The 13099-nt window shown below is 48.0% G+C and overlaps 1 protein-coding gene across 2 annotated transcripts in view; it reads right to left on the bottom strand.

Annotated features, from left to right (window-relative positions):
* The window catches only part of adgrv1 (adhesion G protein-coupled receptor V1), a 67439-nt gene extending 54807 nt beyond the window's left edge, over positions 1-12632 (bottom strand). For both annotated transcript variants that reach the window (XM_055511104.1, XM_029163442.3), the window contains exons 1-9: positions 12374-12632; positions 4412-4599; positions 4136-4285; positions 2197-2292; positions 1669-1773; positions 1392-1505; positions 990-1220; positions 492-826; positions 147-417 (exon numbers count right to left, since the gene is read on the bottom strand). In XM_055511104.1, the coding sequence (XP_055367079.1) occupies positions 147-417; positions 492-826; positions 990-1220; positions 1392-1505; positions 1669-1773; positions 2197-2292; positions 4136-4285; positions 4412-4597 (1488 nt within the window). In that variant the 5' untranslated portion in view covers positions 4598-4599; positions 12374-12632. The remainder of the gene's footprint in view (positions 1-146; positions 418-491; positions 827-989; positions 1221-1391; positions 1506-1668; positions 1774-2196; positions 2293-4135; positions 4286-4411; positions 4600-12373) is intronic.
* Positions 12633-13099: the final 467 nt, after the last annotated feature.

Here is a 13099-nt window from a genome sequence, read left to right as displayed (position 1 = left end):
CACAAACAGAGACGGATCACACGTGCTCAGCATCTGGAGCATGTGGCCCTCAGCAAGTGCAGGCGTAATTCTTCTCCCTGCCACAACCTAGTTTAGCAGAAAACAGGAACAAAAAGTATTTTCTATATGAGTGGGTCCTTTCTCACCTCCATGGGTTCATCAACCTCCGCATTTCCGGTTACAGTTCTGGGCAGCAGTCTGAAGACAAAAGCCTCCGCCTCTTCAGGTTGATCATCTCCTACAATGTTGATGGGGATTATGGCGAACACCTGACCCGCAGCGAACCTCACCGTCCCTGCCGACGGCGCCAGATCATCAGACACTGGGGAGCCATCGCTGGAGTTTCTACTGATGGACCAGTTGGCCGACACGGCGCCGTAGCTGCCCCCATTTCTTACAATGACGATGCCGTCGAATCTGTGGGATTAATAACATTCACTGTCTGAAACTGTGTGAGCTGGCGCCGATGTGTGCGTGCTCAAGTTCCGAACCTTTGTGTCAGGTCTTCATTGATGGCGATTGGCTGAATGACAGCGCTGCTGATCGACAGGACGCCGTAAGGTTTGTCATTGGGCTCGATCGTCACCAGCACAGCGTTGGGGTACACCAGCACGGCGTCTCCTTGGATGGTGTCTTCCTGAAGGATCAGTTGGAAGGACTCCGCAATTTCTGGCAGATTGTCATCAGTGATATTGAACAGTAGGCTGGCCTTGTAGACATACGGAGGGAACGTGACGGTTTTGACTGTCTGTAGGTCCAGGAAATCTACAGCTGGTGTGGCGCTACCGACTCCTTCCCCTCTCACCACCACGTAGTCCACAGAGACCTAAAGACAGCACAGGCCAGACGTGTAACACACATTTTTTTAATAATTATTGTTTTGTCTGGAACATAATACACTGATTTGTACTGCACAGACCATGTAAGTGATACTTCGATATGCCCTAATTTAAAGGCATAAACAACTAACTGGTTTGACAAGAAGTTACCTTGGTGTCAACAGAGCCGACAATTTCCCCGTCCTCAGTCAAGCGCCCACGGGTCAGGTTTAGAGCAATGACTCCGGCAGACTCCTGTACGGCCACCATGGAGAGCAAGAACCGCAGAGGACTGTCGTTACGCCGGATCCTCAGCCGGACGCTGCTGGCGTTGGGCCTGAGGAGGGCTCCACCTGCCACAGCCGTTAGCCTGACTACGAACACCTCGTCATCCTCCGGGATCTGAGTCACAATGGAAGATAGAGGGTAATGGTAGATGCACATGCATTAGCTCTTTGTACTTGGTTTTCATCTTAATGGAGAACTGAGCCTTTTGCAACAAGTGTGCAAAATAGTTGAATGGTACAAAGCAATGTAGCAACAGAAGCATGAATTATACAATACAACTAATACCTGGTCATCTTGGATTAAGACACCAAATTGCAGCACAGCCTGACCCACAGAGAAGGTGATGTTCCCTCGGTCCGGACTGAGATCCTCGATGGCTGGGTTGGGACCCTCAGAAACCTAATCAGACCCATGTTCAATAAATGTGTTGGGTTTAAATGATGGGACCCTCCACCATGAAACTGCATGTAATCTAAGAATGATATGTTCTGATATGGAGTTCCTTTTGAGTATTACTAGGACATTGTCATACTATAGGTGTAGTGGTCTTATGCCCTCTCACCTCAAAGTTTACAGTCACAGATCCATATGTTCCCATTTCTCTAATCAGGGTGAAAGGCACTAAATAGCTCCTCCCTCTGGGTTCGTCAACAACAATCTCTTCTGACTGAGATGACAAAATGAGACAGACAAGAACAGAAGGAGTTCAGCCACAATGAACTAAAGCGTAAAATTATTTCCACTCACAAAATGATGTCTAGACTATATAATAATATAATAATATTTAGATATTTAACAACATAACTAAGAAGCTGCAAACATGTCTCTCAACGCTTTTGATTCTATGCAAACCAAACGACTGTATAAGAAGAAAAGACCCTTTGAAGAAGGGAGGTCGAAACAATCCCCAGCGCATCTCAGTTACCATGGAAACGCTATGAATCTATACAATGAATGTTAAGTTTATATTACAAGCATGGTATAAAAGATGCAGACAGATTTACAATATGACATTGTGACAAACTGCTTTACTTTAGATGAACTAGTTCTACAGTTTCACACACTCATATTTGAAAGATGTTTTTCTTACTGAGTTGAAGGCAACTATTCCAAAAGCGTTGTCATTGGACAGGATGGTGATGGTTGCCTTGTTCGGTTGTCCCAAAGTCACACCATTGGTGGAAGTCTAGAAAGAGGGGATCAGTGAAATGATTAAACCTCCCTCCAACACTCCATGCAGAGAACCAGAACCAGCCTTATCCACTATCTCTACTTCATTCTTGTGCTCCCACTGAGACCCCCTGGTAAGAGGGCACAAAGACAAACAGGAAGTACCGGTCCCAGCACAGCTGATTTGTCAGGTTGGCCCACAGTGGGACGCCTCTTCACGAATGCTGTGCTCTGTGATTCGGCACTAAGACCTGACAAAGTTAAGACTCAGTGTGTTTAGAAAGTACACAATGAATTCTTAAACCTTACAAAAAAAATATTTTATTGTAACAAAAGAACCATTACCTCTGATCTATGTCGGGATGTTTTTCCTTTTTCTGAACCCTTTAAAATCTGAAAAGACCATAATCTTGTTTTTGGGACTAGCTTTCCATTAATAAGCTTACCAATGTTTTCACAGGCATCTTCTGGACCAGCTGCACTAACAACCCTTAGGTTTGAACTCCAGCAGACTCAGGGCTTAACGTAGCATGATTCATAAAGACATTAGCCCCTAAACAAGACTGAAACATTTTCCAGGTTTATTTCCAGTTTTAGCTGAACCCAGAGAAAAAACACAGGTGAAAATGAAACACATGAACTCAACCCTGTTTAAACAGGGCTTTACCTCGATGTAACACAGCTACAGTACATATTTGAACATTACATAAATATGCTCAAATATACAAATCACTTGGCTGTGAAAAACGACTTGCTTTGTTATACACAGGTGGCGCCATATAAACCCAGCTTCAGCTCCCACCATGCTACAAGCCACTGTGCTCTTCAACCTCTTACTGCTCCTGCACAACTCTACGCCCACTGTCAGAAATCATAACTGTACTTTAATCCACCCTTTACTTCTTATGTGTGCTTGATCTTTGACTCTCGTAGCGCACGTTCGTTCTCCAGTCAGACCTTCAGTAAGCCGATATGGGTAGAAACTGGCCCAAGCTCTGTGTAAACAACAGGGATAAGTGGGCCTCATCTGGTCTTTCACTCTTGTAGCAGGCTAAGTAAAGGTGACTGTGCTACTGGCCTGTAACCAGATGCTGTATCATAAAAACACTGCATCAAACCTTAAAACTTGTGAAGGGAGCCATTCTTGCTGACAGCATTTAACGGGTGGTCCTGCTTTGTAAATGCACACAGCTGACAATCTCTAATGATTTCCAATGATGTTTGTCTTAGGTCTAGGCAGACAGCACCAGCAGGCCCCACTAGCCCATCAATCAAACCTGACAGCTGGGACTATATGAAACCATGGTGATAGCCTCTGGGTGTAAGGCATCCCTGGCTCTGGTGGTACCTCCTGACAAAGACTCAACATAAATGCATTAAACGTTCAGAATAAACAAAACACAAAAGAAGAAGAACAACAAGAAGCAATAACTGGACTTTATGGTGTACCGGTGTAAAAACTAAATCGGACATGACATGCTTGACAAAGTCAAAGGTGACAGCGAGTGTGAGAATGGCTTTAATCAAATGTGTGCTGAGGCCGTGGCTGTCAAAGCTCGTTTCTATCCACAAAAGTGTCTTTTAGCGAGGAGCCTTAGAGGCTCAGACAACATTTGGCCCCACGCAGACCCGTCCTGGAAAAGTCCTATAGAGCACACACATCAAAGCCTCACAGGGCTCAGCATGTGACACCCCCGGTCGCTGGTGCTCAGCCACTGGAGTTAAAGGGTTAAAGATGAAGGCAGTCAGGGGTGGAATCAGAAGATGTGTGGGTCTGTGTGTGTGTGTGGGGGGGGGGGGTTAATTTAGCTGAATGCACACAATAAGTTTAAGGCAAACAGGGAATGGACGGCCTTTACCTGCACTGTAAGGCTGAAGGTAAACGTCTCATCGGCTTCTGGCAGGTCATCGTCCTTCACGCCAATGAAGATGGTCTTACTGGATTCACTGGACGTCAGAAGGGCCGGGGCATTATTGGTTTGAAAGTCTTTTGTATCGTCTCCTTCCAGCTGAGTGAAACAAGCGAAACAACAATTGCACCGTGTTTCACTATGTTCTGTGCATTTCAGGAGGTCGTTTAGACCGCAGAGGAGGCTCAGCTTGCTGGTAACAAGAGTGCTGAGAGATTGTCCTACCTGAACTAAAGCCGTCACATTGACCGGGTCTCCCACTCTCTCTATGACCAGCCGGACCACCGATGAGTTGCTCTCAACCACAGCGAAGTCAGTCTGCCCCGAGAAGCGCAGCGTGGCCGCTAAAGACGTGACGCCAGGGACGGACAGAGCCAGAATCAACCCAGCTGCCAGGAGGACAGGGAGCATTCCTGCAGGACAGATACAAACACTTTATAGATGCAGGAGAGACACACGCGTACAAACTGTAACGCATGAGGAGCTATTGGAACATCTGTTGTACTACTGTATGTTGATAATTCATGGAACTACAGTTCACTTCACATCTTCACCCCCCCCCCCTGTCTCATCTACTAATCTCTGATTTGCGCCTCCCCCTCGTCTCCTCTGCCCCGGTCTTCAGTTCTCTCACCCAGAATAATCCCAGAGCGACATTGAGCCGCGCAGACAGTTGTCATGGTTAACACAACAAATCAACACAGCATGACAGGCGAGGTGGAGTCAGGCTCGAAGCCCCGTCCCGTGCCGTCACTCCCACGCCGCCGCCGTTCACCCGTCCCATTCATAAGCTGGCCCACAGCGCTCTGCCAGCAGCATGAACATGTAAAGTCTGTGCTCTTAATTACAAGCCTGAATAAGAGCATCAGCAGCTCGGACGGATGAAGTCATGCTTGGTGCCTTTTTTCATTCAGAAACGGTTATGGAAAGTTGGACATTGGAAATATCCTATTTTTCATATGTTCCATTACTGCTATATCAATCTGAGTTATTCTCAGCACTGGCGAGTGTTTGACTAGCGACCATCCGTCAGTCTGTTTGTCAACTTAGACCTTAGATCTGATGCTGATGCACTCGTTAAGGATTTACTGTGTGTGACAAGAGAGCCTCACGTGAGAGAGTTCGTTCGATGTCAAGAAGTGTGTGTGTGTGTGTGTGTGTGTGTGTGTGTGTGTGTGTGTGTGTGTGTGTGTGTGTGTGTGTGTGTGTGTGTGTGTGTGTGTGTGTGTGTGACAAATGCCTGCAGAGAAGAAATTGCTGGGAAAGCTATCAAAAAAGGATTTTGGGCCGCGGGGAACTCTGGAGAGCAGCGGGTGAGGCCAAAGGGGGGAAGAGAGGTGAGACTGGACAAAGAGGGGCCTAGGTTGAATAAATCCTGGTGTTAGCACTGCTTGCTAGCAGGTTGAGAACGTCCTGCATCAGTACTGTGTCCTACTGAAATTGCCTTAGTCCAGTTTATCAGAACCCAAAACCCACAGAACAAGATTACGCAATCTTTACTCAAAACAAAGCTTTCAAAATCTTCCCAACAGATTCCTGTCCTGAACCACTATCTTCAACACAGAGGAGCAGTGGCTTTCGCACCAACTGAACCAGACAGCTTCAAATTTGCTTCAAAGGGCCAGATTCAAAGCAGATGCTGCGCGAATGGCACAGGTCTGTGTTGTGAGTGGCAGCGACGCCTCTGTGCTTCGTGTGATGTGCCAACCCTGACCCCAGGGGTCACATGGTGACCAAGGGTCCATCTGTGACAGCAGAAGGCGGCATGGAGTGTCTGGCACGGACCTCTGACATTGATAAGGCTGAAAGCTGGAGTCCATGTAGAGAGATGCACAGTTGCATAGTGAATGTGGCAGATTTGCCTGTGTCAGCGTGTACGGGGTCTCAGGGCTCAGACTGACAGCTGAGCGATAGGCCAGGACACCGGCGAGCTCTGAAACGCATGAAAACACGCTGTCCATCACAAACATCCAGGGCCAAAGGCACATGAAACGAGCGCTTGTGGGAGCTGGCAACACAACAAGCCACAGACATCGCCACAGCTGAAGGGCCTTCATATTCTAAACGTCCAAAATTGCTTTTATTGACTTATTCTGTGTCTCTGACCTCAGTCAAATGACTTTTCTTTCATACTGAATTACTTTATTTTCCAGGACACACACAGCGTCTAGTACATTAGCTACAAAATATAATATTGGGTAAATACTGAGTGATGCACATTATTATATTTAGACTAAATTCACAACAGAACAATAAAATGACATGGTTACTAAATGAGTACAAATAACCTTTGGTCCAGAACAATACTGAACCAATTACGCACAAGTAGCATAGGTGTGACTGACGTGTTCACTGCCTGCTGGCACTGGCTCCAGCACGAGAAGCACTTAACTTATATGGATGGGTGCAATTTGGCCCGAGAACGCAAAGCAAAAATAATTATGTCGTTAAGCCTTCGCCTCGAATCTGCTCTCATCATAAGTCCTTTTGTCCAGAACTTACAGTGAGACTAACTGCAATCTGGGTCTTTTTCACGACGCAGTCATGTTCAATTACGGTCCTGTTGCACAGGCGGTGTTGAACACGCCAGGAAAGTTTTTTAACGTATCATCGAGTGCACACACGCTTACACACACACACACACACACACACACACACACACACACACACACGATGGCATCATATCCATTTCAACTCACTCGCTTCTTTCTATCGTCTGATCCCCCTGTGTCCCATCGCATCGCCACTTCCTTGTTGAAAACCAACTCCTTTCCCTGTATCTTCTCTCACCATCGTTCTCAACCCACATTAAACCAAAGGAGCTTGTTTCACCAAAAGCTTCTCCTTTAGATACACAAAACATGCTGTACACACACCCACGGCTCTGTCCGGGTCCCTGGCAGAGGTGTGTGTGTGTGTGTGTGTGGTGGTGGGGGGGGTGTCTGGTTGCAGGGCTGCTCCTGGGGTCAGTGACGCCGGTGCCTCTAGGGTTTCTCCTGACAGCGGCCACTGTGTCGTAATTTTTAGCATCAATTATTCACTGCGGAGCAGAGACTTCGCAGGCAGAGAGCGGTAGTAAGGATTCACTGTAGAGCCACGCGCCAGCGGCAGTGTGTCGGGCGACTGGGACCATCACAGGGTGTCCAGTGCCAGAGCCTATAATCATAACCAATAACAGGCTTTGCTGTTGTTATTTCACTGGGGTTATGAACTATCAAAAGCTTTAAAGAGGAAATATAGTCTTCCTTTTCGCTGAAGGGTGTACAGGATAATGGTCTAGTTTTAATCATGGGCTTTCCCATGCGGCATCCCTGCCCCGAGGCTTCCCCGGAGCTGAGACGCCCTTGGTGAAGAGCATGCGGTTGTATCTGGCAGCCACTCGCATGCGTACGCACACACAGACGTGATCTCCGGCCGTCCGACACTGGGAGGCCCTCGGCGGGACGTCGTTCATCAACGTTACAGCTCCGGCCGGTGATGTGGAGTCAGTCTGGCCACAAACAGAAACTGCTCTATCATTAGCATCCACTGATATAACAGCGCCTACAGAACGTTTGCGCGACTCAGACGTCAGACGTTCGACCGAGGAGCCTGCACTGAAACAGACGCGTGACCGGCGCCGACGGAGGTAAACGGATCAGCACACGCGAGACACGGAGCGACAGATGTCGAAGTGGGGGGAACTGTTTTAGCTGGAAAGGCTGGAAAAAAAAGAGATTTGTGAGCTAATGGTTGAGTTTCTATTCAGAGGTCGGATGAAATGTGTTGATGAAAAACTAAAGGGTTAAAAAAATGTTGAAATGTTTATGAAAAATAGACAATTTCATTACATAAATCCTATTTTTCCATTGATAGGCTACTGTATAAGACCCAGGGTCGGTGCTCATCTTTGTGTATCGGACTGTTTTCTGTTTGAGCCTCACTCCTCACTAAGCGGTGTCTTGGTGCCTCTGTTTTCGGAAACCACCCACCGTCCATTCTCAGGCCCGTGCAGCCGCCGCTGCCACACCGGGTCAAGCCCGTAATTGCACTTCACATGTAGCCTCTGCCTCGGGTATTTTTAGACCAGCGAACGTTCTCGCCGTGCGGAGGAGTCAGGGAGAAGAAATTAAGAAACTTAATAAGCGAGTAGAGCTAAGACGTACATCATTAAATCTGTCAGAAGCTGTGTGTTACCAGCCGGGCTCGTTTTGGAAAGCGCGACCCAGAAAGTAGAACTCTGTTTATTTTGAGGGTAAAAACAGAAAACCTAGCATTAGTCCGACAAGTAGGGGATGAAGGGAAATTCGGGGGGAAATTAGGATGGTAGTGTTCTGAACTGCGGCCAAATTATACCATTCCGCATGAGGGGGATTAGAAAACACTTCAATGAATAACCCTCCAAAGAACAAAAATGCATGAGGTCAGCCTTCCAGCTATTGTCAGACAATAGTTTCCAAACCAAGCATTTCTCCTTCAGGGGCAAGAGGCTGCCAATCAAGGGTGCGTTTTACTGTGAAAGGGGAATTGGGAGAGGGAGAGTTTTCCTCGGGCATTGTCTACACAGCGGTGGTCGGCTACACTTAAGTTGAGACAATGGAATGTCGCGTCTTCCGACGAATAACGCGAGTTTTACCCTCCTTGACGGGAAGCGGTGGGAAGCGTGTGTACGGCGAGCCTGTCGGACACACGGCGACGAGGGTCGGCGGAAAGGTCCTCTCGTGGGATTAGATGAGATTGCAGAGCAAAGGGACGATTTGAAAAGGGTATTACTTCATTGCATGTAACTGGTCGGAGCCTGGATGAAATGCTAATTGCGTCTCAAAAGGGCTCCCAAAACAGAAAGGCAACCCAGACCGGGGGCGTATTTTCATTGGAGATGAAGCGGGACTTTACGATTCACTGACCAGCGCACAGTTTTAAGGAGTGGGCTTTTGTTCGCTCATGCTCCTTTTTTGTGTATTGTGTGCGTTTCTAACATCGACACAGCGCTCTATTCTTTTGTTTCCCCCACTTTCTGGTGCGCCATGCTCCTCTGCAACAGAATCCAGACCTTTCTCACTCAGCTACCGCATCACTGGTACAGCAGGTATGGGACAGCTCTTTAAAAAGCTAGATGGCTGCGCTGACGAGGCCGTAAATGTGGTCAATCATTGAGGAAATCATTTTCTATAGCTTCTGCCCGTAAACTGTTTATGGCCTAACGCTAAACACGAGATTTTGCATTTCAAAGTGTGTAGCCATTTTTATTGTGAAACATAAGTACACGTCAGTCGAAGCATATGTACTATTTATATTTAAGACAGCGCTAACCTTATCTTATCTGGCATTTTGAACCATTTTAGTTAATTGTCTGATGAGCAGCTTGGTGGGTGTGTTTCACTCCCAAGCGAAGCCGGCGTTTGACGAACAAAGTTGCAGTGAGTAATGACAGGGATGGAGAGAAAGTGAATGAATACATCTTTTTACAACGATAAACACACCCCACCGCATCCCAGCCACGCTCGGATTAACCCGCCACCCCCCGCTCGAGGAATTCCTCTCCCATGACCAACTACAGTACAATGAGGGAAGTAAGAGATAAACAGAGCAAGACAAGAGAAGAAAGAGAGAGGGGGCTAGTGTAAGGGACCGGGCGGCTGGGGAGGTGGGGACGGGTCGTACGCACACAACATGGGGGTGGTGAACGAATGAGGCTGGAAGGTAACGGAGAGACCTGTGATGTGGTTATGGAGAGTTATAACGCATCTTATCCTTCCCTAACCACCGGATTACCTGAAGACGCTGGCCTTAACCCAACCATCATAGCTGAAACAGTGAACCTCACCCTGACCAACATCTAATTCTAGATCTAATCCTAGAAGGATTTATAGCCAGAAAGACAGAGACGGAGAGGCGGAAGCAGGTTTATCGTGCCTGGATAATGGGTTTTTCGGAGAAAAACAGCCTTTGTAGATGTAACTCTGTTCTTTCCTTTGTGCTTTGATATCCAGAGGAAGGTTTGTTGCAATACATAATACTCCTGTACTAGTTTTCTTTGCGAGCTTAGTTTTACCTGGCAACTATTGGTGCTGCATCACAGTCAAAACACAAAGGATGAGCACTCCCCCAGGAGGTCAGAGTTCAACTTTAAAAGGCAAACTGAAATGCAGGAGGTCTCCTCGTGGCCTCCACGTGTGGATGGGTGAGTACGACAGCACGGTCGTCGCATCGAACCCCGCTACGTTCCTCTCACAAGAAACAATATGCGGTTGGTCAATCTGACTAAGGAGACCTCAGGATTGTTGGCCATCGCTGACAGCCCACCACTTTCCTGTCCCCCCGCTCCAAAGGCAACAATTATTAAAACATGATACTGTCTCCTGCTCATAACCACCAACTCTTAAATGATTTGTGAAAGCAAAGCTTAGAAACACTAGAAAACACTGCGAGAGACATATTTACGACTCGAATTGGTTCAATTACTAAAAGTAAAAATCGACTCCAGACGCGGTGGCATCGACCTTGATGATCACAGCCAAACACTAAACGGGACGGCTCAAACCCGAGTTTTCAAATTGGTATGTTCATATCACGGAAAACAGTCCAGCCGACAACCCAAAATGCAGCAGAACCTTTTAGGAGCATGTGACTGGCCTCATTTTTCACATTTATCCCTAATTTATCCCTATAACTGGGTATTCAGTAAAACAGATGATAAAGGCCGACTCTACTGGTCCCTCACACCTCTGCTCCATGTTGGGCAACAGAGGGCACGGCCGGGTGCAGACTCCCTCCACCTACGGTAGGAACCGACCAAGCGTCCACCTCGTCCTGTCCACCACGGGCAACACTTCAGCACCCCTCATCAATGAACAGCCTCTGTTTATGGAACTGTCCCCTTTTGTACTGGGTGGCCATTAGAGGGGGGGGGGGGGGGCAGAAGGGGAGAGAGGCAGGCAGTAAAACAGTTTCCGCCCAGTGAATCACATTCAGGCCCTCACACGGTCGACTGGGGGCCGACCCCTGCCAGGCAATGACATAAACACTGACAAACAAAGGACCCCGGGCCCAAGCAAGCCGGGACGTCCAGGGTCCAAATCTGCAGGAATAGGTGGACTGTGACGCCAGGCCGGAAATCTAACTGCGGACTAGAAATGAAAACGGAGACATTTCACACCAAGTTTTGCTGCTTCTTTGCAAACACGGAGAAAGAACTCTTTTCAAGCAGTCGATTGTGTCTCAATACACACAAATACACTTGAAAAGCAGCAGAGGAGGCGGACGGCGCTGGGGAGAGCAGGTGTATGTGTTGAATGGATACAGAACGGGCTCCCTCCCTTCCTCCCCAGTGGGAGAAAGGGGATTTAACATCCGCAGGAGCGCCTCCGACGAGGCAACAAAAGAGGACGCACCGAGGTGACATCATGTCAAATCAATCAGAGATAATGTGGCCATATTTAATTATTCACTAACTGAAAACCTGGACCAAGAGGCTGCAGCAGCACAATGAGACCATACGCGCCGCTCGCGCATAGCAGCCGCACATGTGCGTAACTCCAAGTGTGCCAAGACTACTTATGGCCCGAGTAAGCCTATAGATCAGTCAACGGGGCTTTTATGAGAGGGGTCTCCGGCAACAGCATGTGTGGCAGCTCCCCTTCAATTCTTGTTTTATTTCAGCGGGAGCGAGAAACCCCACACAAAGCGCAGTAATCACAGCGGAGATCCTGGATGTTACCATGGAAGCGTTTGTCTCCGTCTTCAATGGGCTACGCTGCCATTGATTTACCGATTGCGCCGAATCAATATTTAGGCTTTTCAGTTTTATTAGCTGCGCCAAGGGGGGTTTCTGGCATAGGGCAAAAGGAAATTAGCAGCGGCCGGCCACCTTTAATCGGTTTCTTATAGTGTTATACAATATGTCTGCTTGAGCTGTCTCGCATAATTGATGAGGAGTATCGCTGCTCATTTGTTTCTTTGATTCGCGGCGCTATTAATCTGTCACCGGGAAACGCGCCCGGACTCACCATTACCGAGGCGCTCACGGAAAAGGACGCTCGCATTGTCTCAGAGTCGCTGCAACCGTGTGTCACAAAGCGACGCAGCATCCCCGAAGTCTCCCAGTGGGAAAAAAAAGAATCCGGCAAAGTTTTGCTGGTCGCCACACATCTCAGTTATCGGCCATTCCCGTTCCGATGATTCGCCTGATAGATCATTGCAACTTACCTGAAAATTTGCGTATCCTCTCTGCGCAGAAGAAATTAATTGGACCTTGCTGGGGATGTCATCGATAAACGCCGGCGGGCTCCACCTTCACTCCGCGGAGCAGCGCGAACCCACTTAAATCCGTTGTTCCTCCAGCGGCTTCTGGCGCCCGAGCGCCAAACGCTGAAGCCGGGATGAGGTCGACGGGCAGCGGCTGCGTTTTGGGGCGCTCTGCTGTCTGCGCTACGCACGGCTCCGGGCTCCCGCCGCTTCAACAGAAGGATTAGTTGGCAGCTTCTCCCGGACCGCGGCTCGTCTCTGTGACGCTGACTAATGAGACAACATGTTTTAATCCCGTGTGTCTGCGAGCGGCTCGCACTGTGGAGGCGGACAGCTCCACCCCGCGCGTGGTGCGGACGGACTCCCAAACAGGTGCCGGACCCGCTCGGCCCAACTGCTGCATGAAATGTGCAACAATCTCAATAAATCCAAATCTGGCGACCCTTTTACTTCATAAACAACGTTAATCCCAATACATATGCAGTAAATTAAAGACTAGACTATTTTTGACTCGCGTCGCTTGGGTTCAAACTATAACGCCACAGTTTCCACGCGTTGACAGGGTTGCACTTTTAAGCGAGTACTTCCTTACTCAAATAATTATAAAATAGAAACTTCAATATCCATCATACAACTAATCTCTACCTAAACCCGTTGCTTGTCCCGTTCTGTAATTTGTCCTTTAGC

Source organism: Betta splendens, chromosome 9 (genome assembly GCF_900634795.4).
Source record: "Betta splendens chromosome 9, fBetSpl5.4, whole genome shotgun sequence".
Classification (NCBI taxonomy): domain Eukaryota; kingdom Metazoa; phylum Chordata; class Actinopteri; order Anabantiformes; family Osphronemidae; genus Betta; species Betta splendens.
This window is presented reverse-complemented; position numbering and strand designations above follow the sequence as displayed.